Source organism: Erithacus rubecula, assembly GCF_903797595.1.
Source record: "Erithacus rubecula genome assembly, chromosome: 13".
Taxonomy (NCBI): Eukaryota; Metazoa; Chordata; class Aves; order Passeriformes; family Muscicapidae; genus Erithacus; species Erithacus rubecula.
This window is the reverse complement of record NC_136665.1, coordinates 12167109-12187191: the sequence shown is the minus strand read 5'-3', so window position 1 is coordinate 12187191 and position 20083 is coordinate 12167109. Positions and strand designations below refer to the sequence as shown.

General features: G+C 48.0%; 2 protein-coding genes across 3 annotated transcripts in view; one reads left to right on the top strand and one right to left on the bottom strand.

Moving 5' to 3' along the window:
• The window catches only part of FAM107A (family with sequence similarity 107 member A), a 28947-nt gene extending 11432 nt beyond the window's left edge, over nucleotides 1-17515 (top strand). Inside the window, exons 1-4 of one of the 2 annotated variants that reach the window (XM_079316709.1) lie at nucleotides 615-1096; nucleotides 9850-10024; nucleotides 13027-13183; nucleotides 14322-17515. In XM_079316709.1, coding sequence (XP_079172835.1) covers nucleotides 1033-1096; nucleotides 9850-10024; nucleotides 13027-13183; nucleotides 14322-14429 — 504 coding nt within the window. In that variant the 5' untranslated portion in view covers nucleotides 615-1032 and the 3' untranslated portion in view covers nucleotides 14430-17515. Of the gene's footprint in view, nucleotides 1-614; nucleotides 1097-9849; nucleotides 10025-13026; nucleotides 13184-14321 lie in introns of those variants that run through there. The other variant, XM_079316710.1, reaches the window with a different exon arrangement.
• LOC306807302 (uncharacterized protein) overlaps nucleotides 571-20083 on the bottom strand; it is a gene marked incomplete at its 3' end in the record, with an annotated part of 38143 nt that continues 18630 nt past the window's right edge. The window contains exons 2-4 of the mRNA XM_079316711.1: nucleotides 13972-14099; nucleotides 8103-8149; nucleotides 571-732 (exon numbers count right to left, since the gene is read on the bottom strand). Coding sequence (XP_079172837.1) covers nucleotides 571-732; nucleotides 8103-8149; nucleotides 13972-14099 — 337 coding nt within the window. The remainder of the gene's footprint in view (nucleotides 733-8102; nucleotides 8150-13971; nucleotides 14100-20083) is intronic.

The following is a 20083-nucleotide window of genomic DNA, read 5'->3' as shown; positions in this document are numbered from 1 at the left end:
CCAGTCCTTCACAGGAGTGTCAGGCCAGGACATGGCCTGGACCATGCACCCTTGGGTGCTGCAGAGTGTGACCACCCCAATGGTGCCCTCCCAACCTTCCCTATTCCATTCTTTCCTATGGAAATGGTTTTGCTTCATCCCTGACCCTCCTGGGACTGGGACACTGCAGGCTGGCACTGGGCAACCTGGGCAGAATTGGACCACAGAACCCACTGAAGAGCCAAAAGGGGTTGCTGGAGTTGTTTAACCCCTTCTTCCCCTCCACCTTTGGAGCCTTTGGTTTCCCAGGCTGTGGCAGTTCAGGGACAGCCAACATGGCACAGCCACGGTGATGATGGGGACTAGAAGCCCAGCTCAGGCAGGGGCTGCATCCCAGCGATGCTGTGGCATCACACAAGCTCTGATGCCACCAGGACACCCGTGGCCCTGTGTAGGGGCAGCTTCTCCCGTGGCAGCCCTTACCCCTGGGGTGCAGCAGTCGGAGGATGACAGGGTGTTGCAACATGCCAGGGAATAATCACGATAGCTGGAGCGGTTGCCCTGGTGCCGGCTTGGCTGTTGCAGTGGTTGCTAAAGAGAGTGGGCGTGCGGCTTCCTCTGGGGCGATCTGATTTCTCCAGGAGCGTGGTTCAGGCACGTTGAGGAGCACTCGTCCTCCGTGGGGCAGGGACGCGACCTCGCCACCAGCGGCAGGGGCTGTGCCGAGCCTGGGCACGCACAGAGCTGCTTGCTCTGGGGAGAAAAAGCGATTAGCTTGTTCATCCATCCTGGGAAAACATCATCAGGCAACAAAGAGGGAAGGGAAGAAGTTTTCAGGGCGGCAGAGGGACGGTCACTGAAGAGCCGCAGCGCTCGGCCGGGTCCGTGCGGGTGGCAGGAGCCGCAGGGAGGGAGCACCGGAGCAGAGCCACCTCCACGTGATCCCCGTCCCTGTGCCACCGCAAGGACCTGGCAGGGACCTGGCAGCCTCCTGGGACCGGCCAAAAGTCACCCGGGCAGAGTGCGGGCGGGCGGCAGCCCCAGCACAGCCCCATGTCGTGGGGCACAGGGCAGCACCTGCCCCCCGCGCTCCCCAGGGCCGCGCTGCGGAAATCAGGTAAGCCGGGCTGCCCACACTGCCCGGGGGATCCCCACACTGCCCAGGGGATCCCCACACTGCCTGGGGGATTCCCAAACTGCCCATGGGATCCCCACACTGCCCATGGGATCCCCACACTGCCCGGGGGATCCCCACACTGCCCGGGGGATCCCCACACTGCCCATGGGATCCCCACACTGCCCAGGGGATCCCCAAACTGCCCAGGATCCTCAGATTGCCCAGGGGAATCCCCACACTGCCCAGGGTCCCCAGATTGCCCAGGGGATCCCCACACTGCCCGGGGGATCCCCACACTGCCCAGGGGATCCCCACACTGCCCATGGGATCCTTACACTGCCCAGGGTCCCCAGATTGCCCAGGGGATCCCCACACTGCCCAGGGTCCCCAGATTGCCCGGGGGATCCCCACACTGCCCAGGGTCCCCAGATTGCCCAGGGGATCCCCACACTGCCCATGGGATCCCCACACTGCCCAGGGTCCCCAGATTGCCCGGGGGATCCCCACACTGCCCAGGGTCCCCAGATTGCCCAGGGGATCCCCACACTGCCCATGGGATCCCCACACTGCCCAGGGTCCCCACATTGCCCAGGGGATCCCCACACTGCCCAGGGTCCCCACACTGCCCGGGGGATCCCCACACTGCCCAGGGTCCCCAGATTGCCCATGGGATCCCCACACTACCCAGGGTCCCCAGACTGCCCAGGGTCCCCCCGCTCCTCTAGGGCTCCCCTCTGCTGCAGGGACCGGCTGCTTCATCCCCTGGGGTTGCTCAGCACTGCATTGACAGGTGACTTGGGACCCGGTTTTATTTTATTTGAAATATCGTGTTACTTTAATACTTCAGTAGCTGGTTGAGACGCTGCCCTTCTGCTTCTGCCTTTCCATATCCCACAAGAAATTCTCTTAGAATACCCATCCTGCAATTCAAACCTTCTTAGAGAAGCACTGGGCTGGATAGGGGGCTAAAGCAATCCTTACAAATCGACATGGGAGGATATTTTCTGTATTTAACAAAATACCTTTGAACTAACTTTAAGCATTCATTACAGATTGATGTGCATTTCTGTCATTGGCATGCAAATGTAGAGAGCAAATATTTGATGAGGTATTAGAACTAAGTTTATGATTGTCGAGAAGGACTGCTAAGCATCTGCCACTGTCTAACAAAACTAAACCAGTGCTACTTGTAAAAGGCATGGGATTGGTGATTGCTAACAGACTAAAATTCCAGCTTTGCTATCTTTGCTTATCACAGTCCAAGGTAATTAAATGAAATGATTAACCAGCACACCCATTCCTGTCTGCCAGCAGAGGCACTTACTGCTGCCTGACATTACAGGCATTTCCAGCTGTAACTTCACCCCAGACAACTCAGCAAGCCTCAAACCTGGTGGGATTCCTCTCTTCTAAATCCATGTGCATGAATGCAAAGTTCAGGAGGTGATCGTGGTGACATCCAGAGTCCTTTACCTTTGGGGTGGTGGCAGGTGGGGATGTGTGAGCAGCCCGGGCTGAGCCCAGCACCTGCTCTGTGCTCCCTTAGGGGGTGCTGGGCTGGTGCAAATGGGGGACCCTGCCTGGGGCTGCAGTGCTGGCACAGGGCTCAGCCAGGGAGAGCAGGGCTGGGGAAAAACTGGGGAGACTGGCTATACAGTGAGAGAACACTGGCTGTATGGAGGGGAGCACTGGCTGTACAGGTGAGTAGCCCCATCCCCAGCATGTGCTCAGCAGACACACAGAGGTAGGAACAGTGGTGACACATGGCAGCTGTGCTGGGAGCTGCAGAGATGTGTCCCCCAGCCCTGATTTACATTTTCATGAGGGTTTTCTCTGCCTTTCTGACCTTGTGACCCCGCAGGGTTTATTTCTGACCGTCAGGGCTGAGTGGAGGAAGGGGACCTGGGTGTGAGTGCCTGCTGCCCTGAGGCAGCCACTTGATAGCTGGGAACTGCTTCCCACAGCAGCCACATCGAGTTACACTCACCCTATTGCATTATAAATACCAGAATTAGCCTTGCTTAATTATTTAAAACTATAGATTAAAAGCAGACAAAGGCTCTTTGACTCCTTCCCAGGGCACACATATCATTTATCAGAGGTACGGTCGCCCAGTGACAAGCACAGGGGAGCGTGCCAGCTCTGTCAGTGTGAGCTGCTCCTGAGCTGCTGGCACAGCTGGAGCCAGGGGAGAGGAAAATCACAGTGAGGATGGGAGCTGGTGCCATCTCACCCATGGAGGGTAATGCTTAGCATCTGCCAGTCTTTGGGCTCACATTATTACTATTATTATTATTATTGTCATTATTACTGTCATCATCATCCATCACCAGGGCAGTAAGCCACAGCAGTCATTAGGCTAATGTGAATTATAGGTATTTTGTTCCAGGTTGTTGTAACAGCAGCACACGGATTACTGGGGTGATGAGGCACATTTTGTGGGCTCAGCTGTGGGGACTTGCCCACCAAAGGGCGTCCAGGCACTGTGAGCCTCCCCATCAAGCACACCCACATCTGGGTGCCTCCCTCTGCCCTGAACCCACCAACCATGCAGAAAGGGGCTTCCTAAAGCCTGACTTTGAGGTCACACCTCCTGTCCTCCTGGCAAATGATCCTCTGCAATGCAGTGCACACCTGAAAGCTGCTGTGATCAGACAAAGTTTTGGGGCTTTCAGAGATTGACATGGGATTCTTTCTCATTTTGCTAACACCAGCTATTCTGTATTTCTACAATACAGTTAATTAACACTAGAAAAATAATGCAGATTAGCAAGTGCCATCAATTGAGGAATCCAAAACCAAAACTTTAACCTTCATTCTTTGTAGGACTTAACATACATGTTCCTTTCTGCCATTATTCTCTCACAAGAAAAGCTGTAGAGCCAAACACCAGCTGCATTTCAGACTCTGGAAATGCATTGACAGGAAGTTCATACTCTAAAATGAAAAGAAAAAAAAAGTACTGGTTAATAGAGAGAAGCATGCAAGCGCTTAAAAGTAACAGAAGCCAGTTTAAAGATCCCAAAAAAACTCCACCTGCACATCCAAACACTTGTGGGGACTGAGGACAGGCCCTGCTGCTCTCAACCTTCCCAGGAGGAGTGAGGGGCTCCTACTTTCACCCTGAGGAAAGGAGAGCTCCCCAGGGACTGGATGTTTTCTGAGGCCCAGAAAAGGGATGGTTTTCCCCATAATTGCAGTTAAAGTGTCAGAGGCCCACATTACCCCAGGCTCAGGTTACTTGTGCAAATAGCTTTAAACTTGCTCTGCTGGCCCACACTGATGTGTTGGTTTTGCAGCCTGACCTGCAGGATATGTATGACCAGCTGCTGTCAGCAGCCCTTCATTAATCTCTTGGTTCTTTAAAAAGGACACATTCATGAATAAATCTCGGGAATCCAGAAAAACAGAGATTCTTCCCTGTAACCACAGTTTTTAAGTGATCATTTCTGCTCAGGAAATGGTCTCTTGGATCAGTGGTTTTACAAACCCAGATCCAGGACTCTGAGCCTGGACATCCTGAGGTTTTTGCCCAGTGTTATCCCTTCTACCAAGCAGCAGGGTCTTACAAGGTTACAGACAGCAATGTCCTCTGAACACAGATCCCATTCCCAAAATAATGCCTTCTGCATTATTATTATCTGCCCAGAAATGGATGCCAATACATTATTTTTAACAAAAACAATTTGGTCATCATCTGGCCTTATTGAAAAAACTCTTCTGAGATGCTCTAGTTCAGTTCTCAAATGACACAGAAAGCAGAAATAAAACAGTGTAAACTACATTTGCTTTCCAGATTTCAGCTAAAGCTGAACACTGACCTGTGCTGCATAAGGCAGCATTGACAGCTTTGCAGATTAAGGATGTAGGTGGCATGGGAAAGGGCTGAGGGATGTGCAGGGGAAAAGTGAGATGGGGACAGGATGTCAAGGAGACCTCAGCAAAACACAAGTCAGGCACTTCACATAAAAACCTGCAACAAGCAGGGGCTGTCCTGCTGCACCCTCCATTCTGCTGTACAGGTGGAGGTTGGCAGGTGCTGGGCAGGACCCCAGACTTCTGCTCTGCAGCTTTCTAAATCCAACAGCTATGGATTAACTCAATTTCCATCCTGTTTAGTTTTCCCCTTGTAAAGAACAGCTGCAGCCATGTAGGCAGAGCTGCATCCCTCAGGTTACCTGCCCTTTCCAGGACTGTTAATCCCTTTAACATTCCTGGGGATTATTTCCATCCCGACAGGATGGCAGCACAGGCTGCCAGCAGCACTGCACAGTCCTGACACAGAGGGGCTCACACAGCAATCCACCACCAGCAGACAAGTTGCTTAATCCTAAATAAATGCTATGTGAAGGGCATCTCCTCCTTCTGAGGCAAAACTAAAAAGCAGCAGCAGCCAAAGGAAGCATACCCCAGCTGCAGCCATGGCCAAACCCCCATGTCCAATGCCTGTCCTTGGGCATGAGCCAGTCCTCCCCCTCCTCCTCTTCCTCCCCCTCTTCAGGAGCAGGCAAAAACATTTCTCCTTGTTCTGGGGGGCTGCACAAAACCCACTCAGCACCCCAAGCAGCATACCCTGTTTTGCACTCCTAGTAGAGCATATTTAATACATATTTGCAGCATTCATGCTTTAAAAAGGATTTAGTGCTGCACCAAAGCTGCCTGATATCCTGTTTCCCAAAAAGATTGCAGCTGAGCATAATCAGAAGTGGAAACAATTTGTCCCAGGATTGCAGAGTGATGATTTTATTGCAACTCTCTCAGGAACTGGGGGATTTATAAGTATTTCCAGGTGGTCTGAGCAGGAATTTGGGCTTTGCTTTAGGTCAGAACAGAACAAGATATTAAAATGACAAGATATTAAAATGTCCCTTTTCTCCTCCAGTCAGTTCCACACCTTGGGGCAGGAGGGTGTCTGGTCTCTGGGCCACCTCAAAGATGCTGAAAATTCCCTGTGTGATCTCCTAGAAAACTAACAGAGACTGGAGGCTCATTTCACAGTATGGTTGAGAGAGGAGATAACTCCATGTGTTTTGTCCAAGCACCTGCCAGGGGCCTTGGCATCCTCATCCTGGCAGTCTTGCTTTTTACTAACAGAAAAGCAGCTGGAAACACACATTCCCTAGAAAGCCTTGAGCTTCTAGAAAAGAGGAAAGGGAAAATATCTGAAAGCAAGAAAAAGCCTGAGTTTATTAAAACAGTTACTTTTTATTAGCAACATTCCAAAGCAGACCTATCTAAAAGGTCACACTGTCTTCCTGTGTACAGCAGAGGGTATTAACATCCACATTTATTTTTCTGTTTGTATCTTGCAAAGAACAAAATAAAAATGTCCAACACCTTTTGCTGATTTATGGTGGTGGCCAGGGAGGTGCCAGAACAGAGCCTTGCTCATTGATCTGCAGCTGAATCATGCAAAACCAGACATCCTGCTGTAAATCCACTGCAGAGACCTGGTTTGATTTACACCTCCAGCACCATAAATAATGACAAAAAGCAGCCTGATATCACTCTGTCTCTGTTACATGGACATGCATTACCTCAGGTCTCAGAGATGCTAGATCAAACATTTTGCACTGGGTCCTATTTGCCAACCTGCAGGAGAAAGGATGCTCCATCCTTACCCCCAGCATAACACCAAGCTGAGCTCCAGACACACCAGCATTGTTGTATCCTCATTTTTTCTTTTTCTGCTCAGTGCAAAGAAGACATTCCTTAAATTGTTCCAAGCTGAGAGCATATGAAGGTTTAAAGTGCTGTTCTTGTAGAGAGGTTCAAGTCTCTTTCCAGCCCCAGTCAGGGCTTTGACTTTGTCCCCAGAGCAGCAGTACAGTCACCCACGGGAAGCCAAACCCTCAGGGTGGATATCTGCACACTCCTAGGCACATCTAGTGCCATGAAAACCAGGCACAGGTTCCTGCTGTGTCTTAGTCCCTGCAGTTTATTGAGGCAAATTGCACTCCTCATGACTTTCACATGCTCGTTTAACAGAACCCAGCCAGAAAAGCTTCCAGTCCATTTCAGTTCCTCCCACTCCTTTGTTCCTTCCTTCCTTCCTTTCCAGTTTTTTTTCTTAATTTGTACTAGTTTAAGGGGAAAGTTTTACATCTGCCTTCAGTAAATACACTGATAAGTTGCTGTTTCTTTGCAAGCCTCAGCCATGCAATGTTAGATTGCTGCAGTCTGGAAATAACCACATTAGCCCATCCAAAACCTCCAGGTTCACCACGGTGCTCCCTCAAAATGCCACATAAGACAGAAGGGGGGCCCTTCCCTGCTCATCCTACCCAGACTGCAGGACTGGATGATACCATTCCATGGGTGTGCATTGCTGGGTGTTAGACCTATGTGGATGTGGGGAAACCCTGCCCAACCAAATCTCCCAGGATCTGGATCTTGGGGTAGGGAAGAAGGGACTCCCACACCTGAGCTGCAAAAGGAAAACCATACACCATGGAGGCAGGGGAAAAAAGTATTCAATAAACAACAGTGCTGCACCACTGCCCCAAGAGCTAGCCCAGCTTAGCAACAGGACCCAAGAGCTAATTGGTCCAGAGAAAAATACCAAAGTCACTTGAGTTTCAGCCATTTACACACCCAGGTTGGTCCTTCAGGCTTGGCTGGATAATCCTTCCATGCTTGCTACTCACTGCATTATCCTGTAGCAGAGCACATCAAGTGGATTTAAGATAACAAATCCAAGATGGACATGTCCCAGCCCTTCTCCTGACATGCATCAGGATTTAGGACCAACACACAAGTAAGTGTGGGCATCTGTGTCACTGGAGGCAGCTCTGGACTAAACAGGAACAGTGGGAAAGGGCAGTGTGATACATGGTGACATTGAGCCTAGTCTATTATCACAGCTTCCAAAAACAGTGTTTCCATTAAAAACACCTGGCATTTTATTCAAGTTACTCCATGGAGAGACCTTTTTGTTTGAAAAATGAAGACATAGCTTTAGCATTTGAAATAGGAGTTCAACCATTTCATTCATGCCAAAACAAACCTTTGCTTTTGTACCTTCCTTCCTTCCTTGTCTTTTCTCTGCCTCTTCTGTGGAGAAAGGAAAAAAAAAAAAAAAAAAAGACTGAAATACAAGAAAAAAATTAAGCCATTTTATCCCAGTGAAAATCTGATATGTTTTCTCATTGTTCAAAACTTGGCTTTCATCTAACAAAAATTAGCCATGAAATTGCACTGCCTTAACCCTTTGCTGTTCTTCAGTCCCTGCATCTCCCTGGAAGGCAAGGCTGAGCTCCCAGTTTCAGCCTGGGGAGTCCAGCCCCACAAGGGTTTGGGTCAGCCTGGCACTTGCCTCCAAACATCACACCACACCACCTTCCCTTCTGCCAGCAGTGATGTGTGATTCTAGAGGAAAATAATGTGATAAAAAAATCACAGGTTCCAGCTTCCAAGCACCCTTTAAATATGTACCGAACTATTCACCCCAATTACACTCCTGTAATGAGCTCTGATTTGTTTTCCTTTGTTCCCAAAGCAGTAGGGCACTGGCCACATTAACATTCAATGAGAAGTTGTTTGATATTGAATCTTTTCTTCAGCAGTATTATTCCTTACACAATTCTGTTTGATTGCAATCCACTTCACATTTTTAAGTGCTTACCAACTGTGAAAGAATGACCTAGCCTGCTTTCTCTTGGCTTTTTTTATTGATTTCTCTTTTTAAAAGGTTTTATTTCGTTTATACATGAGATTGAAATAAGAGAAAGAGGCAACATTACTGAACAACTGTTTTTCTTTCAGCTCCATCAAGCCATATAACTGCACAGTAGTCCTCAAAAAATACTGTAATAATGAGGCACCTAAAGACATGAAGCTGCCTACACCCTTTTCCTGGGACTTTTTTTGGTTCTTACTGGTAAACTTCCAAATTGTTCAAGTGAATAGTCAGGAATAATTTGCTCTTTCTCAGCCCCTGATTAGACCATACACTGAATAATTGCAGGCAGACCTGCTGTGCTCCTCATTTAAAGACGCAGCCCACCACATGCAGTTTGTCTTATAACTTGTGCTTTGCACTCACTTTGTATAGGAGTTTTTTGTTAAGAGAAAATATAAAGGAATTGGAAAACACCAACGGCGAGCATGCCCTGTGGTTTGCCTGAAATCCAAGCTGCCATTTCTTCCAAAACAGTGGGCTCTTGTTCTTACCTCCAAAACATACAAATTATTGCAGCATGATCACAGACTGTATGGGCGAAGGATGCTTTTCTTGGCACTGGACTTGATCCTGATGACTAGTTCAGCAGGTTATCAGCAAAATCTTTCCTTGACAAGAGGTTTCAGATATAGCAGGACTTCCTCAGGACAGTGTTTCAGAAGCACCTTAAATCCCAGAGCATCACCCCTTGTGCTATGGACCAACCGCCTCATCCAGAATGCTGAAAGCAGCAGCTCAGTACGGTCTACATCCATGGCTGCTTCCAGTTTTAGTTAGACCTATCTTGCATTAATTAATCCTTGGCACTAAATTCTGCAGCCACTGAACAGGCGAGTGGCTGGCAAGCAATTCAAGTGATCTAATTAATCTGTGTCTCATCAACAATGTGAAGGGAGTATTTTTTAAAACCTCTGAAAAACCCTCACCAGCACATGAAGGCACGTGCAGTCCAACACTGACACGGGTGTTGAGCAGCCAGGACAAGCACCAGCTCCTCTCCTCTGTCTTGCCCAGGGTTCTCACACCAAGCAGGGTGAGACTTCTCATGCAAACACCTCCTTTTTCCTTCCAGCATCCATGTACACGGAAATACAGCGGGAGCGGCCAGATGGTGGAAATATCCTGACTCACCCAGACTACATAGATGGAAACCCAGACCTCATCAAACCTAAAAAGCTCCTAAATCCTGTAAAAGCCTCCAAGAGCCATCAAGAGCTGCACAGGGAGCTGCTGATGAACCACAAAAGGTAAGGGGAGGTCACAGCCTGCCACTGGAGCAGTCCAGGAGGTGCTGAGCTGTCAGAGCTCAGGAGCTGAGGCACAGGTGCCAGTGACAGACTGCAAGCTGGAATGGCAGGATAAATCCCCTCACTTGCAAACAAGCACAGTATCCTCTCCTCTTTTGCTGTACTTTTCTCTGATGCGACCATTTCTTTAAAAAAAACAAAGCAGAACAAAAGGCCCTGCTCTGCCATCCTGAAGCATTGGCTTCACTTTTTAGAGTTACAAGCACTGGAAGATGCAAGGCATGCCTACAGCCCCTTTTTGGTGTTTCTTGGAGGTTTTCTGTTTTTTCTGTCTCCATCACTGATCCAGCAATGTACTGTGCACTTGAAGGTTGAAAGCTGAGGTAGCAGTGGGGTGAGATCATCTGTACAAGGTTAATCATCAACTCCCTAAATATCAAATGGGTAAACACAGGCTAGAATTCATATTCTTGCCTTCCTACCCCATCACCCCAATTTAAGTCTTTGGGGCTACAGATACAAAATCAGGAAAACCATATCAATGATTAAGAACTTACAACTACATCATTCCATTGCAGCAACTGTCTGAACATCAATGCAATAAAATCATATTCTGCTCAGTGGCTTTTAAGCACAGCAAAAAACCTGCTGGCTTTATATTGACATTTTCTGAACACCCTGAAATACCCTGACACAATAGCTCTTTGGCTGCCTAATTAAAAGGAGCACAGCCTCTGTTCTAAAGGACTGCAGTCATCACAAGAACCAGACACATATATTAATTCAGTGAACAATCAAGCCTGCCAGCAGGGTGCATTAATCAATACTGGCACTGGCTGGGCTTGGGTTTGATTTGATTTTCCCAGAATCAGAAGAATTACAGGGACCTTTCTCTGGCATCAAGGCACATGTCACTATACCAGCCAGATATTTTTAAAAATCTCTGGCTTGAGAGTGACCATCTCCTCCCTAGTGATACTGCTCAGTTTAAAGGGTCACCCACCAGCACTGTCTTTGATCTCACAGAACATTATTCCAGTCTAACCATGATGGAACAAAGGAACAAGAAACCCCTGCAATGGAAGCAGCAGAGAGGGATGGAGGTGAAGGAGGTGCAGACCCTGCAGCACCAGAGCTGCACTTCACACTGGCAAACACAAAGTACATCATCTTTGTGTTCCACTTTTGTGCCTGCCACTGTGTCACATCCACTTGTGCCACCAGGTGCTGGCAGGAGGCAGCTCCACCACAGACATTCTGCACTACCTGCTCATGTGGCCCCTCTCAAGCACCAGTTTAAACCTGTTTTGGCTGTGACCTCCCAAGTATTTTTCAGCAAATACGTGAAACAAACCCTACTGCAGAAAGTCATCCATTGTTGCTGGTTTCTTGTCATTCTCAAATCCACCAGCTTCCTACTAAATATTACCACAGAGGGAGAGAGTGGAGAAGGGGAGAGAGAAGGAATTATGACTTGCTCCTGTTTCTGCTTTGGTTGTTTTTTCACCCTCCAGCAGCAGGGAGAAGCAACTGAAATCAGCAGCTTGTGTAACAAAATCCTTATCTTACTCAACACCTCTGGGCACTAACACAGGCTGATTAAATCAAAGAGTAGTAACAAATCTACAGGCAACATAGCAAGCTGTGTCTCCAGCAAGCCAAGGCAGGTTTTCCTTCTCTCAAGCCTTGGGAAAAGCAATTTTGCAGCATCTAAGTTGTTCCTGATTCAAAAACCATCATGAAAGCTCTGAAGGCTATGGCTGCCTTCACTGATGTTGCTGTGAACTTTGTCCTGTCATTAGGCAAAAAAGAAATTACAATAAGGAGAATCATTAAAAGTGGTACTGGAAGGATGCCAGCACTGGCCTCAGCCATGCTGTGACACTGCAGAGGTTTGCTAGATCTGGAGAGGGTGGTTCCTCTCTCCTGCCTGCCAGTTCAGCTTCTTGTGATGTGAGCTACCACCTCACACCTGCCACCCTGCCAAGAAATCCATAGCCAACAGGGTTTGATGCCTCTACTTTAAACAACCTTGGGCAAAACCAATCAGCCTTTGGTCAACAGAGACCTCCTGGTGCTGAGGAGGAGCTTTACATGAACAGCAGTCCCCAGTGCAAACCCTGGGTGAGCCCTTAGCACAAACTTGGCGAGGTCCCCTCCTCTCAACAGACCTGCACCCACAGGAACACCAAACACCACCTGGAACTAGTTCAGGTATGGCAATATCCAAAGTGTGGAGTTTCTGAAATTTGTTCAGGGAACACCTTCCATCTCTTTACCACACTTTATTCATGCCTTGCCTGCATGGCCCTGCTGTGTGATCCCTGCACAGAACAGGGGATCCTGAGATGCATCAGGTGGCCAAAGGGGAGTCAGGCACCTGCACCATCAGGAAACCCTCCAGCTTCCAGGAGAAAAGCACAGCTCCTTTTGGCCTCTTGATCCAAACTATCCATGTCAGCAGCGGGATCGCCGGCCCTCAGCTCCGCAGCAAAGCTTCAGATGAGCAAAGCTGCAAAGCTTCAAAACTTCAGATGGGATGTACAGGGAGGGAAGGAGCTGCCAGGACAATTCCTGCAGCCCAATGACTACCCCTGCTGGTGGGAAAAAAGTCGGCATTACTGCACATGTTCTCAACGCTGCTGAATCTACAGCTGACACCGTTAAAAACAGGAACAGCAGGAGCCTGAGGAAGGTCCCGTTTCCACACTCGACACAGAAAGCTGTGGTACCCCGGTGCAATGGGATCAGTAGAACTTCAAACACTAAATGTGCCATACAGGAACAGAAACATGTGCCCAGCCCAAGCAGGCAGCCCAAGGCATCATCAAACACCCTCAAACCTTGTGGATGGATTTGTGCATCTCCCATGGATCTCATGGAACACAGGTGTCCCATGTTCCCATTTAGGACCAAACCAAGTTTTGGGGTTGCCAGGCTGGCAGTGGTTACACTCCAGGTATAGATGCTCTGGCCCTCATTTTTCTGCTTTTTATCCACAGAGGTTTGGGTGTGGAGAGCAAGCCAGAGCTGCAGCGAGTGCTTGAGCACCGACGGCGAGACCTGCTCATCAAACAGAAGAAGGAAGAGGAAGAGGCAAAGAAATTGCAGTCTCCATTTGAAAAGGAGTTATTAAAGAGGCACCAGAGGCTGGATCAGGTAGAACTGAGCTTTTAGCATCCTTGGGTTATCCTAACCACATGGCACAGGGGAGATGGGTGGGCTGAGGCTCAACCCAAGATATAGCACTGCTACCCCTCCATAAAACAGGAGCCAAAGTACATCCTCCACTGCTGCCCCTCACAGCTGCAGCACTCCCATCCTCACAGTGGGATCCACCACGTTTATACCTAGGACCCCCATTACACAGCACTCACTCTGGGTCTCCTCTGGGTCTCACACAGTATCCTTGGGGTTTTTTTCCATTTCAGACAACCCTAAACTGCATAGGAGCTGTTGCAGCTCCTACCACAGAAGAGCTCAAGACCCTGAAGTGCAGGCTGAGAGGCTGCAGAAGTGCTGAAAGAAACAATCTGCAATCTTACCCAAACTGCTTTGGGGAACATTTCCTGGCATGCACCCTGGCCAAAACTGTGCCTGGGGAAAGCAATATTCACTGTGCACTTGACAGCAGCATAGCCTTGCCCTGGGTGCTTTGAGCCTGCCCTCTTACCCAAATCAGTGCAAGCAGTGAGCAGGTTCATTACCACCAAGAATAAAGTCATTGCTTCTCCTACTTGCCAGTATTTGCTCTGCAAATGGATGAAACCAGTTTGTTTCATTAACAACACAACAACAATATCCATCAAGCTGAGATCACTTGAAAATCAAAGCCTGGCACACTCAGAAAACAAGGAATATGAAACAAGGTGGTTTAGGGACAATCCATGAAGACTTCACATATAAAAGTAAGGCAGTACAATGACTTATCTCACCTTAGGCAATACCTAATGCTGAGAGCTTTTCCAGACTCACAGGCCTCCTTTGCTGGGAAGGATTCAAACCTTTTCCTCCCTCTCCTATGTCAGCTCTGAAGTGACACCATACCCTTCTTTTCTGATGGAGATGTTCTTCCCTGGAGGAAAGAAAAATTAATGTTTCAGCAGGACAGAAGGAGACTAAGGGTGAACATAGGTCTGGTGTGATGGCTTGTAAAATAGAGCCATGACACATGCACTACACTCTTATTCAGTTTTGGGAAATAATAACTGGACCCAGCAATAATGAAGCCTTCTGTTTTAACATAAGCTGATGGCCCTTTTTTCCTTTCATGTGCACAATGAATTTTTTCTTACAGCTGGAGAAAGAGCAGGAGAAGCAGGAAGACCATGCACCAGAATTCATTAAAGTCAAGGAAAACCTGAGAAGAACATCAACGGTGACAGGGGACGAGAAAGCAGCATAACTTCTGCCAAAACCCAGAGGGATCTGACCAAGGCCAGGGCCAACACCCCCACTGAAATCTCTGTACATGGTGGACATTCCCAGCCACGCCATCGGGGCTACTTGCAGTTATTAACACTTGCTCCAGTAGAAGGCACTGAAAAGGTTTTCCCAAACCAGGAGGGAATCACTGTGGAAAAAGTGCAGTATTCACCAAAGTATTCACACAAGTGGATGCAGAGAGAATGGTGTTATTTTCCCCCCAAACTGTGGGTGCACACTAACCACCAGCTAACTCTTGGTTAACTCTAGAGACACAGTGAATATTTCAAACAGGGAAGTCTGTAGGAACAGCTTTGGGGGAGTCCTGCTTCTTCCTGGAGGCAGGTTTGCCAGGCACAAGGGGACAAGAGGGCAGCTGCAGCTCCTAGAAACCTGGTAACTAAAAGGGACAACCTGTGTATTACTGAGAACAGCCCAGGTCACCATAATGTCTTTCCCAAGGTCAAGCATGGCTGAGGCTGTGTGTCTCAGCAGCACACCTGTACTACCAGAAAAACCAACCTCTGTGTGCCCTTGCCAGTGCAGCACAGGCAGGTGCAGCTGTACTTCACAAGAACCTTTAAACAGCATTTCAGCCATTTGAAAGTGGCTTTTTAGGCAGTTCCATGCTCAGGCAGAAAATACATTGGGCTATTCCATCAGCTCCCCAGTGGTAGGCAAATGCTGTGTGCAGAAAGCAAAGGCTGGGTGTTCCCAGCACAGGTGTCCATGAAGTGTGCAGTGACCAGGCAGCAGACAGACAAACTGCTGCTTGCCCCTGCACTACTGAGCTCTATCCCCTTCCCCAGCAGCTGGACATGTGCTACCATAGGGACCACAAGAAATAAATACCCTGTGATTGAGAGGGGTGATGTGGTCATGTCCCACCAGTGCCAGCTGTCCTGTTAACCACTCCACATGCAGCTGGTACCTGTGGGCACCAGGGAATACAGGGCACATAGGTCCAGATGCAAAATTACTTGTCAGTGCTTCTCATTCCCTTTTCTGAGGTCAGAGCTGCCTCATTGCAGTTGCCACTTTACAAAGCTAAAACTCTTCTTGCTGCTGGTATGGCCAAGCTGAGGTGGATGGTGCATTTGCACCTGTCATACTTATGGGGCACCTGTGCCCTGGGATATCCACATCTAGAGCTGGAAGTGTGTTTTCAGGAATATCTCAGCTTCTTGCTTCTCACATCAACCCTGATACAAAGCCTGAACAGCATAACTCACCAACTGCCTGGCTCTTGAACAGCCTCAGCAGACCTCATCAGCTGGGCAGGTAATACCTGGTTAAACAACATTTATTATCCACATCTGTGGATCTATATGTAACTTAAGGGAAACTGGGCATTTATGCATATTTATAAAAAAGTTACTAATCCATTCTCTAGTCTCCTGGTCCAGTGGGATGTTTCATTTTATAGGGCTGTTGCTTGACCTGGCAGCTTGGGTGAAACATCTGAGCCACATCACGTGTCCAGAGCTGTGATACAGCTATGGAGCTTCTGTGACAGACAGGACTTTAACTCAGCTTCAGTCCTTGAGCTCATGGCACTGCCTCTGCTGTAGTTTTTAAGGCTCTTGCTCATATGCTTATTCTAAACATGATTTTGTTTCAGAAATCCAGTGCATATTGTCACTATGGGTCAAACAAGATTTGAAAAGATCTATTAACGGCCTTTCCAACTATGAAGATTTTTATGCAGGTTATTGTTAAAACCATAAGGAAGAAGCAGCATCTAGTATTTTTTCATGGGGGGAAAAAAGCCAAATTTCTCCAAGGATAAAGAAGTGTTGCTAAGGATGCTTGTATATAGCTGTAAAGAATGCTGCATGCTACTCCACAGGTAACATCAGTGTAAGCAAGAGGCCAGAATTACTGGGCTGAGGTTTTATGAGGAGTTATGGCACAGATTAAGTAACCTTGATCAAACAGCTCAAAAAAAAATCAGAAAATTAATTTGTAATTTTGCAACAGATGGAAAGGCACTCCAGGAGAGGCAATCTGTCACTCCATATGCACCAGTGAAATCCATGTTACCAGCTCACCTGGGCTGGGACAGGGGCATTTATGCAAGTCCTTGGGTGGAAGCCATCCAGTAAGGTCAGCAGTGGAGAGGCAGAAAGGATTTTGCTGCTCTTCTGAAGTGTTCAATTATTATCTGGAGGGGAAAAATAAATCAAGGTGCCTCCCTTTGATGTGGTGTCCACCAAGCACAGAGGGAGGCTGCACACAACTCAGTCCATTGTGCTAAGGGGTGTCTGGGTCATTCCCAGCAGGTGTCCCAAAGGGTGAGGGCCAGCTCACACTGTCCTAACTCAGGCTGGGCTAGGAGAGTCACAGGAAATCCCTCCAGCAGGAGAGACAGCAGAAAGACCCGAGCCAGCTGCCCACCAAGGCTGTGAGCCAGGAGCCTCCAGCAGGGGCAGCAGCTCAGGCAGCATCCTGGGACACACAGCAGGGCAGACAGAGCTCCAGGCTCCAGCCCTCGGAGAGACACATGGAAAATGATCCTTTTAGTGTTGAAGTGCCGGATTAAACATCACAGCATTTTACAGCACAGCTCTTCTCACCCCTCCAAAATGATAACCCCCAGGGGGGCTCAGACACAGAGCCCATACAACTTCCACCGATGTTCTTGTGCTTCATGGAACAGCAGTGAGGAGGTGGCACCCTAAAAACCCAGTGTAGATATCACCAGGAAGATTTTGGGGTATATTTGTGTCTCTATTTATTTTGCATTAATTTTTCCCCGTGCTCCTAAAACATATTCCTGAATTAAACTGGTGTATGCAGAACATACAGATCATCAGAGTATTGATGGAAGACAATTTTTTGCACTGTGTATGTTGTTTATGTGGTATATAGTCTGTATTCTGTGTTGGTGCTTATACATTTATATAAAACTGTATGTCATGCACCTCTTCTGAATTTACTCACTGTTTAATGTGGACACTTCTGAAGAAATAAACTAAATTACGATTGTATATTTTGCTCTTTTCCACAAGGAACTAAAAAAGCTCCAAGGATACAAACAGATATCAGCCAAATAAAATGAATGAACATAAAAAACACTGAAGTCTGACACCAATTCCTTTGTTAATGTTAACTAGCTCACCAATGAGCTCTTTGTTTTATCTGCATCCAACACTGCATCCAGTGCTTATCCCCAGACATCATCTCAATTTGATGAAAGTATAAGGGCACACAGATTGTGAATCAGGCTTTGTGCACTGAAATTCCAATCTGATTTCTAACTGACTGTGGATGCCCACCTGCCTGGCAGGGTAAAATCCACACAAAGCCAAAGAAACACATCCTTGGATTTAATTTAAAAACACATTTTTGAGCTGATAAGTAATCATTACACTAGTGAGCCTATTTAATTGCTTCTAAACATTTTAAAGTTATTTTAGCAGCAACCAAAGACTGCAGATTTAGTAGATAAGAAAAAGAGATGATGCTTCACATCACATCTGCAGGTTATACACACACCACAGTTCCTGAGAGCCAGGACTAAAACTGATTGCAGCAAAGCAAATGAAAAGAACTTCTCTGTCTCATTAGCAACAACCTTATCATCACAGATACCAACATCCCACTCAGAGCAAGGCAGAGGTGGTGTTTGGATGCATTTCTCTACACCAGGTATCTGCTGGGGTTGCCACACTGGGAGGTGTTCCTGACTCTCCACACCCTATGGCACTGGTGTGGCCAGTCAGCTCTTCACTGGGAGTGAGATCTCCAAACCTGTTCTTCAGGTCAGGCTTACAAAACATCTTCCCACCTCTCTGATGCTCACAGTAACAGCTGCCTTGCTGCCCTACCATGGCAGATTGTGTACTTCATTTCCTGGCATAAACCTTTCAAAGGGACAAATTTTTCTGGGTCCTTGGTTAGACAGGAGACCAGGGCACTCACACAGGACTTTGTAAAATGCTTTATCAACCTTTCCCAGCCTCAGGCAGTGAGGTTTCAATGGGATGTGCCCCAAAACTCCTGACAGTGATCACACACCTCCTTCCATGCATGGATGCCAATGGCAGTTGTTCATTATGACAGTTCCTCTTCTGTGGAAGAGAGTAAGAACCAATCACTTCTGCTCTTTAAAGATAAAAACCTTTTAGCTATTCTCAAACTGCTCCATTGCCTGGGATTTCTCTGACTGCCAGAGTTTTCAATGCCAGCTTTGCTCTTTATCCAGGTCATGCTGAGATTTCTTCTCCTATGCACTCACTCCTGACATGCTCCTAGATAATTTGCTGCAGTGAAATTTCTTGTCAAGGAACACTTGCATTTTACTGCCTGATTACTCCTCATGGCTGTCTAAGAAATAGCAAGTTCTGGTTTTCTTCCTTAAGTCAGTGGTACCCTCAGACTGGCCCTGGCTGAACATCCCTTCCCAGGAGTTCCCCACTGCCTATCCCAGGTATTTCTCCACACTTAGATCATTTCCCAAAATGATCTAAAACTGCCAAAGACTGAACAGTTTTGTGTTGATGAAAGCATTATATGAAATCTTGAATCATCCATGGTACTGGTGAGATCCAGCCTAATGAAAATGGGCAAAAATGCAAAATTATTAGCAATGTAATAATGAGGGTGTGTTCCAACACACCATTACCAGGTGCTCTTGGGGGTTTTGCTGGTTCTCATCACAGCCCATGAGATCTCTGGGCATCCACAGGCACCTGGAGCCAAGCTGGGTGTGCAGCTCTGGTGGCTCTCCAGCTCAGACCTCACTAACACAGATTGGCAATGACCTCCTCAGGCAGCACCTGAGCCTGCCCTGATATAAACCTGCACGAACATCAGGTTGCAAAGAGATTCAGGCTTTTTCCAATCTGTCATCCCTCATCCTCCCTTCAAGAGAGCCAGATCCAATCACTGAATTACAAGCAGCAGTCAAGAAGCACAAGGCCAAGCACCTCTGAGTCCAGCAGAAGTAAATGTAAGAACAAATGGAAAAATCCCACAGAGCACTTCAGAAGGATGTACTGCCTCCCAAGCACTCATGACCCCAAGTTACTGTGGGATGTGACACTGTGCAGTACAGACCAGAAAAGGCATATCCATAGGACACCCTGTCACTCTGGGAGTGTGATGGAGCCACATGGCATCTTTAATCCCTGAGAGTGATCCCGAACACACCTTCCAACACACCTTCCACTGCCCCTGAGCCACTCACTGCATTGCAGCGGGCTGCCCTCACTCACTGCTGCTCCTCGTAGCTGCTGGGCTTGGTTCAACAAGCTCAGCTCCAGGATTAAAATTATCATTACCCGAAACTACATCTGATTTCCCAACCTTTGCTTAACTTCCCATGTCAAAGCAAGCTTTCCGTCATGCGAACCCCAGGTGTTCCCTGTCGTTCCCAGTTTGCGGTGGCAGCACAGACCCATCGGTCAGCCCTGGGCAGGGGGATTCGCTGGATTCCTCTCCCGTCAGGAGAGAGGAATCTCTCACCTGCTGCAGCCAGGGCGAGCGAGGGCTGCGAGCTCCCATCTCCTGCCCACCAGCCGGGACAAGGTCAGTGCTGCTGCGGTGAGGGCAGCACATCCCCGGGCCGGGCTCCCTCGGGGACAGAGCTGGGGAATCCTTGAGAGCACCGGCCGAGCACCCCCGGCAAAG